General features: G+C 38.3%; 1 protein-coding gene across 1 annotated transcript; it reads right to left on the reverse strand.

Moving 5' to 3' along the window:
• Positions 1 to 577: 577 nt before the first annotated feature.
• rgs9a (regulator of G protein signaling 9a) lies at positions 578 to 18198 on the reverse strand. Its single transcript, XM_038739401.1, has 17 exons — positions 18130 to 18198; positions 15666 to 15762; positions 14472 to 14522; positions 14226 to 14332; positions 13233 to 13284; positions 12803 to 12861; positions 11314 to 11390; positions 9829 to 9910; positions 9605 to 9667; positions 7264 to 7293; positions 6949 to 7010; positions 6625 to 6738; positions 5595 to 5710; positions 4738 to 4825; positions 4065 to 4203; positions 3576 to 3658; positions 578 to 1882 (listed from the first exon to the last, which is right to left on the reverse strand). Exons 1-17 carry the CDS (start codon positions 18196 to 18198, stop codon positions 1726 to 1728), a joined length of 1446 nt encoding a protein of 481 aa, XP_038595329.1. The 3' UTR covers positions 578 to 1725.
• Positions 18199 to 19666: the final 1468 nt, after the last annotated feature.

Consider the following 19666-nt stretch of genomic DNA (forward strand, 5'->3'; position numbering starts at 1 on the left):
TCAGATGAAGATACCAAAACGAAACGTCTTCCAGTATCTTCAACCAAGTCCAGTTGCCCTTTTACTTTAACCTTCGTTGGATAACTATGACCTGGATGACTGAGATTCTTCACAGACACCTCCATCATAAGGTTATATTTTTAATTTGTTCAGTACTTTAGTTTATGACCTAATACCTGCATGTGCCGCCAAAGTTAGCAAGCTAACGCTGTAAACTAAGATGGTGCACATGGTAAAAACAATACCTTCCAAAATCAGCATGTTAGTGTTGTCGTGTTAAGCATTTTAATACATACTGATTTAGCTCAACGTACCGCTGTGCCTAGATACAGCCTCACAGAGTTGCTAGCATAGCTTACAGTCTTGTAGTTTGTTTAGTGCTGATTTTACTTCATGGGCTTAATCACATATTGCAAGATGTAGCATTTTTATGCATGTAACCAATTTCCCCTGTGTAACCAACGTGTTTTATCATGACCTTTATTTTTAAAGGGGTATATTGATTTAGTTCCAGGACTTGCTAGAGAGGGAAAAAATAGAATGGTTAAACACAAAGCACCAGAGGCGTAGATATACTTATTCCTGCCTTTTAATTTCCAATGGGTGAAGTTCCAAAAATGCTGGATCCTACACTACCCATAACAGCATCCTCTTGTTGAGACCCTCCCTTCTTGGTAAAAGTCCACATATTTCAGACTACTGGCCCCCAGTTTGTAAAACAGATTCTCTGTTAAAACGTTCAAGTCCAATCTGACATCCCTTATCGATTTCATTAACTGCACTGGTGTTTACCATTCTGTGACACCGCTGTGAAAAGAACATGTAAACATTGTTACAAATACATTTGACCAACACTGTAACATGATCATTATTATACCATATTATTTAGTATCATTTGTTATGTCTTGACCCAACTACCCAACTGTGGCACAAATTAGTTGATTAGTTCCCATTATCATGTGTTGCCTTGGAATATACAAAACTCACTGAAAACACCAACCTGCCATCGCAGGATACCAGTAGTAGTAGTTTATACGTAATATAAACTGTATAAAATGGGTTTGAAATCAATGGTATGGGTCCAATACATATTAACATATGCAATACATATTGCTGCAACAAAAGCTCCAGTGTCTCCAAGCACACATTAGTGAGATAGTGTATGTCACTTCAGTACAGCCTCACAGTTTAACAAGTAGAGCTGATTAAACAACTGTTTAACTGCTCTAGTGAAAATCAGACTATATAAACTTGGCTTGGCTTTAGACAAAACGGCTACTGTAATATATATATAATAATCTTGAATTTCTAATTAATTATTTAACTAATGTGACATTATTGTATGTATTTCACATTAGATACATTTGATTTGTTGATACAAATTTTCTATATAAGTCATATGATGTATATAGAAGCAACATACTTATAGTAAGTCTCCTGTAACTATCACTTTCTAAAAAGTGGTCGTTTTGGGTCTTTGTGGTCGTTTTGCCTCTGGACCTGTGTCTAGAAGGCCTGTTCAACAACCTAAAGTAAATGGGATTTTTTTTTTCATTTGATTATTTGCTAAAACACTAACATTGGCATGATACTGAAGACCTAAGCAAATCCTTCTTTACAGTGTATACACCCTAATAGAGGGTTCCTGTGTTGGTACTTTGTGTGTGACATGACATGTAGAACCCTGAACACACACACGCACACACACACGTCCACAGTATAACTCTACTTCTTCCTGTCTATTTTGCTCATCATGGCCTTGACATCGACAGGAGCGGAGGCAGCGGCGGCCTTGGCCTTTTCCTCCTCCTCTTGCTGCCAGAGGATGATGGGATGGATGCCTAGGCTTCGGGTCCGAGCATTTTGCTCAAGCTGGGCCGGACTAGGGTAGAAACAGAAACATGGTGAACTCAAGATAATTCTCTTTAACTAGGGTGGCACAGTGCTTTTGTAAGCAGCTTTCAGTTGGTTTAAAATCCAGGCATACTGACAGTTGAAACCTGTAGTGTAGTGACCAATTCAGGAAAGCAAGCCTGGTCCCGGGAAGACATGAAGTTGAGATTCATTTTATGGTGTGACTAGGCCCAAATGGCATATAAATGGTAAGCTGTCTGTCCTTGTATAGCGCCTTTCTAATCCTATGACCACTCAAAGGTCATGGTCAACCTCTTACCTGGGCAGGGTCTCAGGACAGACACCACAGCCAAATACATTTAAACTCAGTTTTTCACATTTCTTGACATTTAATCCTAGCAAACATTCCCTGTCTCAGATCAGTGAGGATCACTACTTTATTTTAAGTGAAATGTGAAATAGAACAGAATAATAGTAGAGAGAATGATTTCTTTCATCTTTAATCACATCCCCAGTGGTTCAGAAGTTTACATACACTGAGTTAGTATTTGGTATCATGGCCTTTAAATATTTTAACTTGGGTCAAACGTTTCGAGTAGCCTTCCACAAGCCTCTCACATTAAGTTGCTGGAACTTTGGTGCATTCTTCCTGACAGAACTGCCGCCTTGCTTGCACACGCTTTTCCAGTTCTGCCCGCAAATTTTCAGTTGGCTTGAAGTCAGGGCTTTGTGATACCTTGATTTTGTTGTCCTTATGCCTTTTTGCCATAACTCTGGTAGTATGTTTGGGGTCATCCATTAGTAAGACCGATTTGCGACCAAGCTTTAACTTTGACTGTTGTCTTGAGGTTATTCTTCAATATATTCACCTTCCTTCCTCATGATGTGATCTATTATGTGAAGTGCACCAGTCCCATTTGCAGCATAGCACCACCACAACATGATGCTGCCACCCCTGTGCTTCATGGTCTGGATGGTGTTCTTTGGCTTGCAAACCAAACCTTTTTTCCTCCAAACATGACAATGGTCATTACAGCCAAACAGATCCATTTTTCATCAGACCAGAGGACAATTCTCCAGAAAGCCAGAGTGTGGCTTTTTTATGGTGATTTTGGATGCGGTTTATACTTGCAAACTATTGTTTTACAGATGACAGTGGTGCATTCAGGCATTTGATAATTGCTCCCAAGGACGAACCAGATTTGTGGAGTTCCACAATTTTTTCCCCAAGGTTTATGGCTGTGTTCTTTTGATTTTCCCAAAATGTCAAGCAGCGAGCCGCTGAGTTTGAAGGTGGGCCGTAAACATGATGTTTTTGTGGAATTTGGCGCCCCTACTGTTTCGCTGCTGTGGTAATATTACACAATGTTGCTTTAAAATAAATCCACAGGTACACCTCTAATTGACTCAGATTAAGTCAGTCAGCCTATCAGAAGCTTCTAAAGCCATGAGATGATTTTCTGGAATTTCCCAAGCTCTTCAAACGCAACATCAACTTGTATGTAAACTTCTGGCCCATTGGAAGTGTGATATAGTGAATTGGAAGTGAAATAATCTTTCTGTGAACAAGTTAAAGTAGAAGTCCTAACAGACTATCCAAAACTATAATTTTTTCACATGAAATCTGTGAGATGAATCCGAGTGGTTGAAACATTAGTTTTAATTATTAGTTTTAGTTTTTAACTTCTTATGGTTAGGATTCGATCAGTTTAGCCACCAACCTGAAGTTATGAGGTTCAGGGCTCAGTGCCTGCTTCTGGATTTCTTTGTACACCGGTGACTTGAGGTAACGGAAGAAGGTATCCTGTAGCAAGAAAGCACATGCAGGTGACCAGCTTCACTGCAATAAAGCGCCTTTAATCTCAGTCATAGAGGTGTATATGATTTTGATCACAAATGTAACATTATAGTGCAAATAATATACTCTATGTCAGAGCTTTGACTAATCTGGTAACCCCTGTAGACCAGCCGGCCAGTAGAATTTGTCTCCTGCCCACCTTACCCTACACCCCCGCGCCCCCTTCAGCTACACTGGTCTGTAAGGGGATATACACTTGGGCAGTGACTTAAATACATTTTTTTGGCTAAACAGAGAGCCAGAGATGTCAGTAGATAATCAAATTAATCATGAATAACGTATTGGTATTAACCACCCTATAAATGAATTATTTATATAAATATACATTTTTTGCCTCTTTAGCAGTACAAACCTTTTTCATGAGCATGAAGACATGTGTCTGTGCAGCTTCCAGCACGTAGCGGTGAGGATGATCCAGGCCTTTCACTGTCAGACCCATTGTCCTGCCATCAATGTTGATCCAGCGGGGGGCACCAGGGGCCAGGAAGGTCCTGAACACACAGACACTCCAGATCAATATCATACTGGAATGTAAGAGGACTTTACTGACTCTGTCTAGAAATATAATACTTCTAGTAGAACCATAATTTTCCTTTTTAAAGGCCAGTTGAAACCAATGAGGCATATGGTCCCACGTAATCACACTAGTTTCCACCACAGTTAGAAGAGTTTTAGTTATTTAACTACTACGTTTGTACTATGCACCAATCAGAATGCAGGATATTATAAAGCGATTGCCTACCACTTTCTTTTTGTTTTATTTTTATTCTATAGTTATTGTGAGACATTATAGGTAGATCATTGCTACACTTACTTTACTGTAAAAACCTGCCTCAGTATAAAGTACACATTTTTTCTTGAGCAGCAGTGAAATTCACTCTTCCTTCAAGTTCAAGTAGACTGACATATTGTCAATAATGGATGAAAGTATGGCATGGTATGTAAAATAAAGCAAGAACATAACACACAACACACGTAGACTCACATTTAAACACAGATAAACAGTCCAATTTTTTTTGTCTTACTTGAAGATGGTCTCAGCTTTTGTTGACATGGAAGATGCAGTGCCCCACTTCAGTTCTTCAGCTGCCTCCCAAAAAGCCAAGTTCTCCCCTGGGATACACATACATCCATTTGGACACTTATTTATTAAAGTCTTTTCACACCCACGCTCTTATATCAGTCTGTGGAGGAGCCTGTCCTGTCGACGTTGTTTAAAATATGAGACCATAAAATAATTTTGCCCGTGTCTGCGTGGATTCTCTCCGGGTGCTCCGGCTCCCTCCCACCGTCCAAAGACATGCAGGCTAGGTTAATTGGTGTTTCTAAAATTGTCCTTAGGTGTGAGTGTGAGTGGTTGTATGTCTGTGTGGCCCTGCGATGGACTGGCGACGAGGATAAGCGGTTGAAGATGGATAGAAAATAATTTTGTCCCTAAGGAACCACCTATAAAGAAACTTTAACAACCCCATTCAAGGAACACAAGGAAAACTTAGCTGCAGAAAGTAATTGAAGTGCTGCTCCTGTCTGATTTTTGGATGGCAGCATATCAAACAGATAGTCCCAAGTGCTTTGCTTTGCTGTCTTGGGAACTCCTAATTTGTGCATTCAAATACATGTCACATGTTGGCTGCGTGTCGTGAGATCCTACTGTTCTACCTTACTGTATGTCCATGTGTTCTGCATATAGGAACTGTAACTTCTGAAAATCTAACAGTGTGTGTATGTGATATTTTGATTTTACAAAGAAAGTAACGGGTATGCTTGTGTTAAGAGCTGAAACACACACCGTGCCTCAACCATCTGAGGAATGTCAGTCAGGTTTAGCGCAAGAGATTCATGATCCAAACTGAAATGTGTTAATTGACATTTGGCAACATACCACTGAACTCCTTCTTGAGGAAGACCTTGAAGTCGTCTCGGCCTCGCAGGTCACTCAGCAGCTCGAACAAGCTGAAGGACCAGCGCTCTACTCGCATCTTAGTGGGGACATCAACTCTGCACATAAACACAGACTGTGACTTTTAAAAAGTAACACTTTTACAGGCATACGAAACAGTTTGGAATACAGCTATATGATGTATTTATTATGCAGACCCATCTGTATGGAGCCATATGGATTTATGAGTTGATGGCCAATAGACTAGGAGGCATAATTTCATGAGAAAGGCATTTGAGAATTTCATTTTACCTCATGAGACCTTATAATACAGTCATTATAAAAAAATTAATGTAACAACATCCAAACAGATCGAGGTTCAGTGTGGCTGAAAGCATCTGAAAAAGATAGTAAGTGGAACTTGATTTTTTTGTTCTCCTTTATTTCCTCCTTCCAAGGTAAATAATGAACTCTACTTTTAGATAAACGGGCACCACTTCAAAGTACTGATGATGCACTGTGTCTCATATTACGACTATAGTTCCCATAAACCCTGTCTGCACTCTTACCCACTCCCTGATAAAAAGAATCATGTTGGAATGGATTTCCCATCACTCCATCTGTTCACTGGTTAAAATTCTGAAAGCTTTCTTTCTCCTGTTCTGCTCAGATCAAACAGATACTACAGAAAGGAGAGATGACCTGACGCTTTACATTTAGCATTTAGCACTGTGCTTATAGCTAAGCTAGCTGTAATGTGGCTAGTCTTTACTGCTTCTATTAACAGTAGCAGAGAAAACATTGTAAAGCCAGGATATGAACCTGATATGACAGATGTGTTATCATCATCACAGGCCTCCACTTAAATCTAAAATACAAGCTCACGATGTAAATACAGTGTAAAGCTCTGAGGAGGCCGACAATCTCCCAGTGCTGCATGACAGTAATCATGCCATCGTCTCACCATCAATGTGATCATTTCCTGATGAGAGATTGATAACCAGGCAGAAAGAGAAAATGCAACATGCCTTACCTTCTCATGTTGAGAGTCCAATATGTGTCATTATCTGTTTGCCAAGGGTTGCTGGGTAGACAGGGAGCCAGGAACGGGTCGTGGTTTTTGTAGGTTGTGACGTACTTGACCAGTCTGCAGAAACAGAACTATTATGAGACCAATGGACTCCACAGAGCGTCTATGTCATCGTTTTAATTGATGACTAAATACTGATCATCCAAAGATTCTGTTTTATTAAATAATCTTATAATAAGTAGAGTTTGCATGTATATACAACAAAATCCTTAAAATGAATTTGAACCCCGAGAAAGGTTTCCAAATAAATAAATGAGAGGAACTTACGCTCCAAGGGACACACTAGATTTGACCTTTGACCTCATGATGGCTTGTTGATAGAACATGTTCTAAGATAAAAGAGGAACACAAACCAAACCGTGAGTTGCTTTGGGCAATTTGTGACTAGTTTTATAGTGAATCAAAGGATATAAAACTATCCACTTTCAAACCTCTAGGCAGACGTCCATAATAAGAAAACGGCCTGCTCTTTGTTGTTTTGAAACTCAACACAGTTAACAGCTTCAAACCATCGACAATGAGTTTGGAAGGAATGTGGGCATGATAAAATCAGAATATCAGTGTGTGTATTTTTAAACTCACCATGCGTCTGTAAATGTCGAAGGTGATGTTCTGAGAGACAAGAAGGAAAAAAAGTGTTTTCAAGGTGACAGTTAGTTTGGCTCATATTCCACAGTGTATATTGGGATGCATAACAGAGGAACATCCTGATACTATCTGTGGTGTTAAACCTAAAGAAACCTACTGTGAAAGCTACCTCTGTTAAAGCACAAACAGAAAGGTGAAATTAGAAAGCAGAAAACAGTCCCTCCAGAGAAAAGGTTACTCGGTTGTTGGTTGTGTTTATTGCAGCCAAAAATGAATACATTTGCAGCAGTGTTGTGTGATACAATCCAGTGACTAAACTTTTTTAATTTGAAGTGATCTGGTTTTGTATAGGTGTATTTTATCCACGGAAGTACAATTTATAAGTATTGTGGAATTTCTGTGGGAATGAAACAAAATTGCAATCCCTTGAAAATAATGCAGTGGTTGATTTTACATTTACACAACATAACCATTTCCTGGAGAGACCGACTACAGACTGCATGGAGCACAAGTTTATGAGTGTAGTTTAAATACAAGAATGACAGTCTGGGTAAAACACTGTATGCTATTTTTTTTAACCCTTTACTTCCTTATCTTCATCAACGTAAGGAAATCTGTTAGAAAAAAGACAAAGACAAGAAAAATACAATGAATGAAATGGGTTCTCTCCACAGGAGAACGACATTCAAAGGGCGGGGTGAGCCATTACTGTAGTCGTGGCCCCAAATTACTGTTTCGACACAATTCACAGTGCATTTTTTGCTTGTTACAAACATTATAATTGGTTCACAAAGAGACTGCTTGCTTTTATGAATGGCTTCTTTCTGCAGTAAAGTTCTGTATGGTTTATTTGAAATTGTATAAAATAATAATATACTCCAGTGAACCTCAACATTTACTCTTTGTAGTCTAGGTTTAGTCTAATAGTAGTTTTAGGAATCATGTCTATGTCTTTAAAACTAGTTAGCCTGCAGGTATATTATTGACACTTTGTTAAAACCTTATTCTAGAAAATCAAACAACCACAATCAAAATTATTTGAGGAGTCACTTTTAGACAAGGGTCCATATTTTCAAGCCAGCAGTAGAACAAACAAAGTTGCAATGCAATCTTAGCTGGGTGGTAGTGCAGTTTTTGCACCCGCCTGTTTGGTCATTTCCTGGCTCCAAAGAAAATCAGCTTTTGCTGAGATGGGTGGAGTGGTGCAGCATGTGTGTTGACTTTTGCCTCTTTGAGTTTGCCACACAGTCTTTCACATACCGCAGATTGAAATGTCCAAAAAGTGTCCAGTTTCAGGAACATAGACTAAAAAACATCTTATGTGTCTAACCTACAAAACACTGCAGACAGACTGGATGAAAGCTAACAAGCAGGGGAGGAGGAGGAAGTATTCAGATCTTTTACTTCAGTCAAATTACCAAGACTGCAATATTTATTTGTCTGTTGAGGATGCATTATATGGCAGCCTAGCCATTGACAACAATGACTGGGAATGCCTAAGATTCACTGGGAGAACAATGTGTTACATCCAGACACAAGACACCATCATCTGTATCCTCTATGTGGATTTCATAACCACCTTAAGTCACCTTAGTGCTCCATAGAAACGCAAACAATAGGTTTGCAAAACCTCTTCCAAGGAAAGTTGAGCAAGTTTGAGCAGCTGTATCACCTTTCCTTGGAAGGAATAGGAATGGAGTAGCAAATCTGGCTACTATTCCACTATTTAACATTTTACCACATTACCCTCAGTGTTTACCTCAAACAGCAACGTCTCCTTGACAATTTCACAGTACTCCAGGGTTATGGCCATTGCCGTAGCCTAAATCATTTCAGCTTTGTTTCAGAGACAGTTTGCCACTAAACACTACAGGACCGATGAGCTTTTGTTATGGAGCAGATGTCAATGACAGCAGCATATTCAGAGCATTTTCAACATTTTCTGCCGTTGCCATGAGAACCAAAACACATTTATCTGAAACTGATTCTGCTTCTAAATGTGAATAGATTAAAAAATAATAATTTTGCCAGTTTTACAAAAGTCCAACCTCTAATTTCACCCACCATTCATTAGGCAGCACAGAGAGAAAAATCTGAAAATAGACTTTGTAACTTGTTTTGGGTGTTTTAAAAAATCAATGGATCTGTGTGGAAAGGACAAGAAAGGGAAGGAAGGAGAAGCAGAGTGAGAGACTCAGGCAGGTTCTGTGTGTAGGGAGCAGTCCAGCAGTACTATGCTGCATGTTAAACTCCAGTAAGTCTGTGTGTGTGTGTGTGTGTGTGTGTGTGTGTGTGTGTGTGTGTGTGTGTGTGTTTGTGTATACTGACCTGTTACCTCATCTACGTTGGGATTAATAAGACGCTCTGGACCATAATCCATAGCACTGTGAGTACGACGCTGGACAAAAACAGGACAGGTTCATGATTAATGGACAGTAAGTATAAAAAGTATATAGTAATATGTACTTCTGCTACTGTAGATACAGCATGCCTTTATTTGGATCATTGCACTGTATATATATACACACACATGTAAAACACAGAGTCACACACACTGACCGGTGGCCTGTTCACCATCCAGTAAGCCCTCTCCTGGCAATCAAACACCACGCGATCCGGCTTCTTCCTCTCCTTACCAGCCCTGGCACACACACACACACACACACACATGCACGTGCACATGCAGACAAATGTTAGGTGTTAAGAGGAAATAATTGACTAAAATCTAAAACCTGGCTTATTAAAATGCTCACAGACTGGTTAGCTGAACTGGTTGTACTGGTGTCCCAGCAGCGGCAGGTTGTCTTACTTCTCACATATATTATATATTTATAGATATATATAAGTGTAGTTACCCTATATTGTACAAGTGTTTGGTGCCATCGTTTGGTATTTGAAAGTTAAAAATACTTATCTAGGGCTGGGTAATGAAGACTTTTTCACACTGACCAAAATGTGTCCTGTGGCTGAGGTATGCCTAAAAATGTAACTCTCTCTGTAGGTATCTGTGGCGGGACTCCATTCGCCCATTGGTCATATCTGAATCAGCTTAAAGATTCTCTCCTGACAAGTTTTTAAATGGGGCTATATGTAGTTTTTCAATGAAATCTCTTATTAATAAATCAAATTTTTACTACCTCTATGGGCTCTAACCTAACCACTTAGCACAAGCTTGTTTTCTCTGTTGCTTGGAACAGCCACTATTCTGCTTTTAATGTGAGGACACCGGGTCGGACGCAGCCCTGTGCGCCCTCCCAAGCCTCTCCGACTACTAAAGTGTGGCAACAATCTCATTTATAATACTCAGTCTAGCTCAATAACCGTTTCATAATCATCCAATACATTAAGCTGTGCTGAGCCTCCGGTGAAAGATACATAGATAGTAATGTTAGTTACTGTAAAGCAGACAGGCGAGCTAACAACGATGTATCACGTCAGCTAAATGCAGTAATTATTTAATGTATCATGTAACGATTTAATGTTATCATTTATTTAATGTTATTATGTAACAAGCATGGATAACTTCAATGTCTAGCTGATAAAAACATTACTTTAACGTTGCATTGAGAGTTTACCTGAGTTTCCAGCATGTTGTGTGAAGCTGTCTCCCTGTCTGTCTATGAGCTTTGTGCCAATAAATAATTTGTGTTTAAAATGTTTTTTTCACCTTGTAAAAAAAGACTAAAATTACACCTACTACTACACCGACCCACCTTTTGTCTTCATTGAAAACTATTTTGTTGAAATATTTTTTATATAAATCCCAAAATACATTTGTGAATCTTTCTGTGTGCATTGATCAATACTGACACTAATTTGGCTCCATATTAATAAATGCGTAATCGCAATGTCCCCAGTTCTATTAGTCTAATCTAATCTAGTTCTATTAGCTAGCATCCTTTGTTGCATGTCATCCTCTTTCTCTCTCTTTCCTGTTCATCTTCACCATGACCTGTCAAATAAAGGTAAATGCCCCCTAAATAATAATCTTTGAAAAAGAGGAAGTACTTAGGTTTAGTACCAAGCTGTAATGGTTTCACCTACTTGTACTGCTCGGTGGCCTGCATGACGATAAAGTCCCACTTGTGGTTCAGCCATTCATGGAGGTGGTTGTAATGTGCCTGTTTAAAACACAAAACAGTGACAGCATGGAGCAGCAAGTTGTAAAAATCACTCCACATCTGTTAATGGAGAACCAAACATGTTACAGCAAGAACAAACAGTGAAGATGTGATAGACTAGATTCCAGTAGAAACAATGAACCTTTAAGCCTCATGGTAAGTTTTATTGTATTGTATTAAACATGTTAGGCTGAATTATCTACTTCAGTCTTCAGTATTTTATATATTTAATATCAATTATTCAGTATAGCAATTGACCCATACCAGAAACTAAAAGTCAGGCCTCTGCTGTTGTAACACATTCTTACTTTAAACTTGTTACATGGATGCTTGGTCAAGACCCCTTGGTGTTGCTTTTTAATGCCCTTGTAGGTGGTTAGCAATAATAAAAATGCAATGTCAGGTTAGACTTTCAAAATAAAACTAGCGGTTAACGTTGTGAAATGTTGCAATTTCGTTAAGATTTGGAACAAAAACTACTGGGTTAGGTTTAAGAAAACGCGATCACGGTTTGGTTAAAAATAACAACATTACTTAAGTGACTTAACTTACGTAAGTTAAGTAATGTTACTAACGTAACCTGTGTAACTTAAATAAAAAGACTCACTGTTGACTTTTTTCACACAAGAAATAAACCATGGTGTCCTGGGTCCCCCAAATCATTGGAGTATTTTAAACATGTCCAATATTTTTAAGACCAGCTAGGAAAAGTTCCATATTACAGTAGTACTAGGAGCAATAAGTAAAATTGTTTTACCAAATAAATGAATGCAAATACAATCTTTCTTAAAAACTAATATTTTCATGTGAATCATTGATTGGCAGTTTGTACTGAGCTCATGTCATTGTAGGTTTAAGTTACAACAATTTTCCTGTCACAACTTTGATCCCATAAAACATCTTCAAACATTTTCATCTATAGGACCGAAAGCATGGGAAACGCTCTGGGATACAACTGGGTTTAACTGGGTCTTGATGAAGGGGGCCAGGTTCATCTAACTGATAACACACACTGATAACAACCCAACTGAACCTGTTCTGCATTTGGTCAATGATCCCTCTAAAGCTTCTATTTAGAGTAGGAGGTAATAACAGCAAGACTCAGACAATGTTAGAGCAACCTGCAAGAGACAGCTGGATTTAGAAACCACAGTGATTGCCCAGGTAGGCAGGTAGGCCAGCCAATGAGATTGGCCGTGCTTATTATAGACACAGATACCGGATTTTTGACTGGCGTACACATTGAATGCAATGTCTGCATCCAGACTGAGTATGTGTCAGTGGAAAAAAAACACTCTCGACCGCTGTCAGTTTGGCTTGAAGCTTTTAGCATTATGTACAATGAAAGCAGCACATTTGTTACACACACACACACACATACAAACATATTTTTTTCATATGTGTACACAAACCTGTTCGTAGGGTTCTAGTACGCCTTTCTTGCGGATGTTCCTCTTTGCCAGGTAAATGGCTGTAATCAGAGCAAAAATAACTTATTACTAATTACACACATGAATTATTGCAAACAACTAAATGAAGACTTGGGAACACTTGGGAAACCCACTGTCAGAGAATACTGACATCAGTTTCATATCCAGAACTCAGACAGGATGTGTTTAGCCTTGCTGCAGAAATAAGGGCAACTACTGAGTGTCTTGCTCGTAGACAGTTTAGCTGAAGGAGGGGAGAGTGCCTCTCATTCATGTGGATTTGAATAAAAATAGCAGTGTCCCTTCTTCTAATACAATGCTAAATTTTCTAAACCATTTGCCTAGTGACTGATCACTGAAGCTCCTGATCTTTCTGTTCAAACCACCAGTCCGTATGAAACACTGTACCCACCATAGTCGGTGTCCTCTGCAACCCATTTCTGTGTAGGCCAGAAGTACGGGGTCTGAAAAGGTTTAGATTCAAAAGACAGTTTAAGTGATTCAGTGTGTAGAGAATCTCTAGATCTATGAATAAAAGTGGCAGGATTACACTAACACCTGATCTAATGTTCCATACACTGCATTTTCCCTTTTCTTTGCTACCTGACCTGAACATAGTATCAGATCTTGGCTGCGGTTTAGGTCATTTACTATTTGAAGCTACAAGTTCAGGTCAGGTCCAAGTTGTTACTTTCCTAATCTGTTAGGGCTCCTGGAGACCTGGGCCCTCTTTAACAACTGAAACAACTTACTTAATGTTGTTTTCTCATAACTTTTCCTGATTTTATGAGAATTGCAGATAAACATTGTTTTGAATTGAAGAAAAGGTTTTAAACATCCTTTTCAATTCAATATTATTTATATAACACCAATTCAACAAAACAGAGGTTTTCTCAGGGAACTTTTCATTTAGAGCAGTTCTAGACCGTACTCTTTATAATATTATAATTGAATTATTTTTATTCATTTTGAACTAAAATACAGGTAGAGGTGTGGCTGTGATGAGCATCATGATAAATGTGTTCCCATAAACAGAAGTGTATTATTTAAAAAATCCCAATTTATTTGTGGAACATAACCAGAATCATGTTTATGTCATAATACAGATGGTCCAGATCCCATTTTTAATTCTACCTCATTTTTATTGATGGCACTGTGGTGGTATTAACTGCAGATGGTTATTACTAAAGTTAGTTATTATTTAATAACTGATATCAGATTGGTTTAAACAACAGTATGTCCTGTCTTAACATCCTATTTCAACAGTAAGTACATCACACACGCCACAGTGCTCCAAAATCTTCTCCTAGTTCACTAACTTTCTAACTGACGGCATCAAAAAGCATTAAAGTGCAACAATGATTCCAACCACAGGCAGTAAGAAGAAGCAGAGATTTAGTTTGACCTGGAAGCGGTAGAGGCTGCTGTCGTTGCACATGACCAGCTTGTTGTGGTTCTGCAGGGGGTAGATGTAGCCATAGGCCACTAGCATGGTGCCAAAGGCCTGAGCCTCTGGAACACAGACAGGAAGAGGAAATGAATGGACGAGGCAGTAAACAACATGTGGGTATGGATTTTTTATTTTTTATTACTAACATGTGTGGAGGTGCCATGTTTTGGGAACCGAGCTTTGATTCTAATGGTATTGTACCTTCTGTAGTGTTCTTCAGCTTGTTGGTGATCCATGCAATGACGTCCTGACCTGTGTGGAAACACAGATACGAGCTGAAACACTTCACACACTCCAGTCTCTGGGTGGCTGTGTATCCGTTCAATCAATCAATCAATTAAACCTCCTTGCATACTTCAGGCCTTCAGGGACTCAAGACCACATTACACCATGACACCGTTCATATTATTCAACTAAGCCCTCAACTTCCTGCTATTCCTCACACTGTTTTATATTTCTGACACCATAATTGTTGAACATCATCATTATTCTAATGTTTTTTTTAAAAACGTTTATAGCATCAGTATGTGTGGAGTCTGTAGTGGTCTGTGTGCCACAATAATAATTGAATAAATGAATGACATTTGCATTTAAACAAACACTACATTATTAAATGCAAAGTAAAAAAAGATAATAAATCAATCAATTAACCATCATGACGTCACATCTCCAGTGAATTTCAGGGACGATGGAGGGACAAAAACCAGGCAGCATCAGCCAGGGGACATGACAACACAAATAAACACTGCAGGTAACACATCATTCTTCATGAATCACATTACTGGGTGCTACTCCACCTAATCATTTTGTAAACTGTTACTCAGACCATGGGGGGTTTGGCCCATGCTGATTTTCCCCTTGTTGGTCTTAGACCAGATTAAAAAGCCACTTTGACTCCTAAAGCACTGTCCAGATCTCATCCAATTGAGGGCTGCTTTATTTAGCCTGTGTTAGCAGCTTAGACAACAAGGCAGCCTGTCGGTTATTTATAAAGCCTTTTTTTAATGTTCCTGTTCACTGACAACACTGTCATTGCATTATTTAAGACACTGACATACAATGAAATACAATACAATTCAACAGAACCAGCACAAGGACACAAAATTCCATTCTATGTATCATTGTATTTTTTCAGTTCATTCCTGATGAAAAAATGAACATAATCAATATGTTGAGAAATAAAAGTTGTTTAATTTCTTTTTAAAGCGCAAAGAGCACAACTTTCCAAACGTTAAGCTTGCTTTTTTCTCTCTTTCGTTTTTTAGCTGCTAAATGCCCCATTATTTTCACCAGACTGGACAATTCTGTCAATTCAGTACTTTTGTTTAGTGTGTGTGTGTGTGTGCATGTGTGTGTGTGCGTGTGTGTGTGTTTGTTGGTTTGTGTCAGTCTCACCAGTGATGACATGGGGGATGACAGTGACGTTGAGTTTCTGCTCCGAGCCCTTAACTCCGCTCTTTGGGTCCTGCATCTCCACCACAATGGCCTCCAGCTGAAAGCAGGACAGCAACCAGTATTAATTTATGGGAACTAAAAAATACTGAGCACATTCATATTAAATAAATAAATTCACATTTTCTAACAAATAAATTGGATCCCTGCTGTGTTGTTACATCAACAGAGAGGAAATTTAGAGAATAAAATCAGTGAGTGAATCTTTTAAAAAGACACTCTGTCGATTTTGATATTTTCCTTGTAACTGAGGTTGTTATACCAAGGCCATTTAGACATCTATGAGAAAAATTTTATTAAATTTTTTGATTACCTTTACTTTAATACCTTTCAAAGTCTAATTATCTGACATGTATAACTGACACGTTATGCATCTTTTGTGTATGGAACTGCAAAATGTTTGAATATAATAATTGAATAAATAAAAAAGACATTATGAAATAAATAATCATATGAATGAATTGTGTAAACATAAATGAACCAACGGTTTGTAAAATCATTGAATACATTATTATTTGTATTTTATATTTATTTTTGCCCTTATTTATATTGTTATTATTTTTTATTCAATTCAATTCAATTCAATTTTATTTATATAGCGCCAAATCACAACAACAGTTATCTCACAGCGCTTTTCATAAAAGAGCAGGTCTAGACCGTACTCTGTGATGTTATTTACAGAAGCCCAACAGTTGTTGTTATGTAAACATTAATTTTATTACCACTACCATTACTATTATTTATCTATGTGGAACTTTACTTTTTGAACATTGTGCTGCTGGAGGTATGTTCTCTTTCCTCCTGCTCCTGGCGCTATAGAAATCATATTTATTAGAAAAGGCCTATTATGATAACAGAATTTTATTGGATATCATTTTGTGCTAACACATTTCACGTCAAGTTAAGCCTAATAAAACATTTTATTTCATGTCACTTTCATGACAGTAAACAACTGCTAATAGATTTAGCCAGTTAGCTCCAATGCCAGCCTTATTCCAAATCAACCAACTAAAGGCTGCTGCTGTAAATAAACATAGTAGGCTACACACAGAGATCAAGAAACATCTTTAGAATCAAAACACTGCCTAGCTAGCTCTTACTCCCTGAATTAAGTCGCTAGCTGCTGCCGTTAACATGGTCTCTTCATGCTGCAATAAACCAAGCTCACAACCCTGCCTAGCTGGTTAGCAGTGGGGTAGGTAGTAAGTGCAGCCTTGTCATCAGTGACATGTGATAACTCATTATCACTTTCCTAAACACCTAGAAATGCTTCCTCACAGGGTGGTACCACTCCCACCTTAATATGTAAACAGTTAAATAGATTACATTAAAGACCATCTGTCTTTCAGCATACAGTTTAGATGATGCAGCTGTAGTTTGTGCAGTGGAGCAGGCCATCCATCATGGAGCAAGGTTGGTGGTTTGATTCCCATTGCTTCCTGTCTACATGTTGAGGTGTCTTTGAGCAAGACCTTGAGGCCCAGCTTGCTCCCAATGTGGGGTAAAAGTATAAGTGACTTTAGGCAAACGTGTCGACTGAAACATGTGAATGTCATTTTATAGAATCTAAGCAGAGGATATGAATAAGCCTAACTTATTGCCTGTAATGTCATCTTTGTATTTTACCTCAGTGTTGCTTTTTGCATGAATGAATTGAAGAATGAATGAAGTTGCCACGTCAACCTAGTGTTGAATGCCACAAAAATACAGCACATACAGTCATATATGTATATCCATATACTGTACATTCACAAATATACAGGGAATAGACAAAATACTGCAGTGTGTTTCAGTGGAGGCCTGTATTAGTTCAGCACACAGTGATTACTCTTTTGTAAGTTATAGAGAGTGTGTTTCATTCATTTAATTATTTTGTTTCACATGTAATTTGCGGTGTAATTTGTTTTGTATCTGGCTGCTTCCTTTCACATTGTAATCAAAAACTTCTTTGCCTCAATGTCAGGTCAGGTTCTGCTGCTAAACTGTTCAGTATTTTTCAACTGCAGTGACAGCAGGGCAGGAGCGCAGCAAAGCTAAGTAGCTTTAAGGTGGAATTAGCGATGATCTTTAACAAGCCCCAGCTCTTCTTGTGGCAAACAGATCATGTGTGAATCTGGTACAAATGTACATGTGCTTAATGAGATCTCTCATGTAACTGGAAAAAGGAAAAAATAAATATATTTCTGAAAATACTGAGTACTGAAAAAAAAAAAACTCTAAATGTTTTTTAATGCTACAAAAGCAAATCAGTGTAATCCAGAAATATTAACACTAACTTAATTTCAGAACAGCTTGTAATATATTTGTAAACTTACTACTTAAGTAAACTTACTACTAAAATGCCAGCAGTGTATACAGAGCTGAAGAACTAATAAAACCAAAGAGAATGAGGATGATATCTACCCACCTTTTTCAAGCAGTGTACACGGGGCCAGAAACGTTGTCCCCGGTCTGGACGGGCTGTTCTAATTGTCATTTTTGCAGATGGATGAAAACCAATTCAGATATAAACGTTATCTATATATATATCTATATATGTAGATATAGATATATAAGTCCTGAAGTGGAATATCCCAGTTATAATATGTATAGTTGCTGACAGAGAAGTGGGTGCGTGTAGTGGAGTTGAACACACTCCTCCTGTGTGGTGATTATAAGGCAGGATGGGAAGGATGGATTTATCCACCAATCAGCTGAAGGAAGCCTCTGCTCTCATCCTCCAGGAGTTACAGAGAAAAGCCCGTCTTAAATTAACTTCAGCAAAGAGAAAGTCATAATAGATCCTGAAATGTTTACTTTTTTGCAATGTAAAATAGTCAAATAAAAAAGTAATTAATTGTGTCATTTAAAATAACATTTCAACATTTTGGGAAATATTCTTATTTTCTTTCTTGGCGCGAACACACTGATAACACTTGCATGTATAATAACGAAATATGAACCTACAGCCAGAAGCTGCTTAGTTTAGCATGAAGGCTGCAAAGAGGGGGAGTAGCCTGGATCTGTCCAAAAGTAACAAAATCCACCTACCAACAGAGCTCACTCATTAACAAGTTTAATCCTTAAAAAACCCCAAAGTTAAAAATGTCCAGTTACAGTTTTATTGGGTGTTATTGCCAAACAATATCTTGGCCGCAGTAACTTCGTAAAGACCACAAAGCCACAATGTGTAGTTTTTACACTAGTGCAGACTTTTGTGCAGATTAAACAAACAAAATATGTGTTAATTAATTAACAATTAATTGATTAATTTGTTTTGGTGTATGGTATTGATATTGAACATTTAGTGGTGTTCCCACAGAATCCCTCTTTGTCCGACCACTGTTTGATAACTTTTGAGTTTGTATTGCTGAACTACTCGCCACTGGGCAAAAATTTCTATACAAGATGTCTGTCTGATAGTGCTGTAGCTAAATTTAAGGATGCGATTCCATCAGCTCTAAATACATTATCAAGTCACAAGGTATCGGAGGACTCCTATGCTAATTTCAGTCCCTCCCAAATCGATCATCTTGTTGATAGTGCTGCAGGCTCGCTGCGAATGACACTGGACTCTGTAGCCCCTCTAAAAAAGAAAATACTAAAACAAAGACGGTTAGCTCCATGGTATAATACTGAAACTCGCAAATTAAAGCAAATATCGCGGAAACTTGAGAGGAATTGGCGTTCCACCAAAGTGGAAAATTCTTGTTTAATTTGGCAAGATAGTCTTCAAACTTATAGGAACGCCCTCCGTAATTCCAGAGCAGCGTACTACTCGTCATTAATAGAGGAAAATAGGAACAACCCCAGGTTTCTTTTCAGCACTGTAGCCAGGCTGACAGAGAGTCACAGCTCTATTGAGCCAAGTATTCCCATAGCTCTCAGTAGTTACGACTTCATGAGCTTCTTTAATGATAAAATTCTAGCTATTAGACACAAAATTCACCAAGACCTGCCCTCAA

Source organism: Micropterus salmoides, unplaced genomic scaffold (assembly GCF_014851395.1).
Source record: "Micropterus salmoides isolate LMB-PRFRI ecotype aquatic unplaced genomic scaffold, ASM1485139v1 Ms_hic_scaffold_10, whole genome shotgun sequence".
Taxonomy (NCBI): domain Eukaryota; kingdom Metazoa; phylum Chordata; class Actinopteri; order Centrarchiformes; family Centrarchidae; genus Micropterus; species Micropterus salmoides.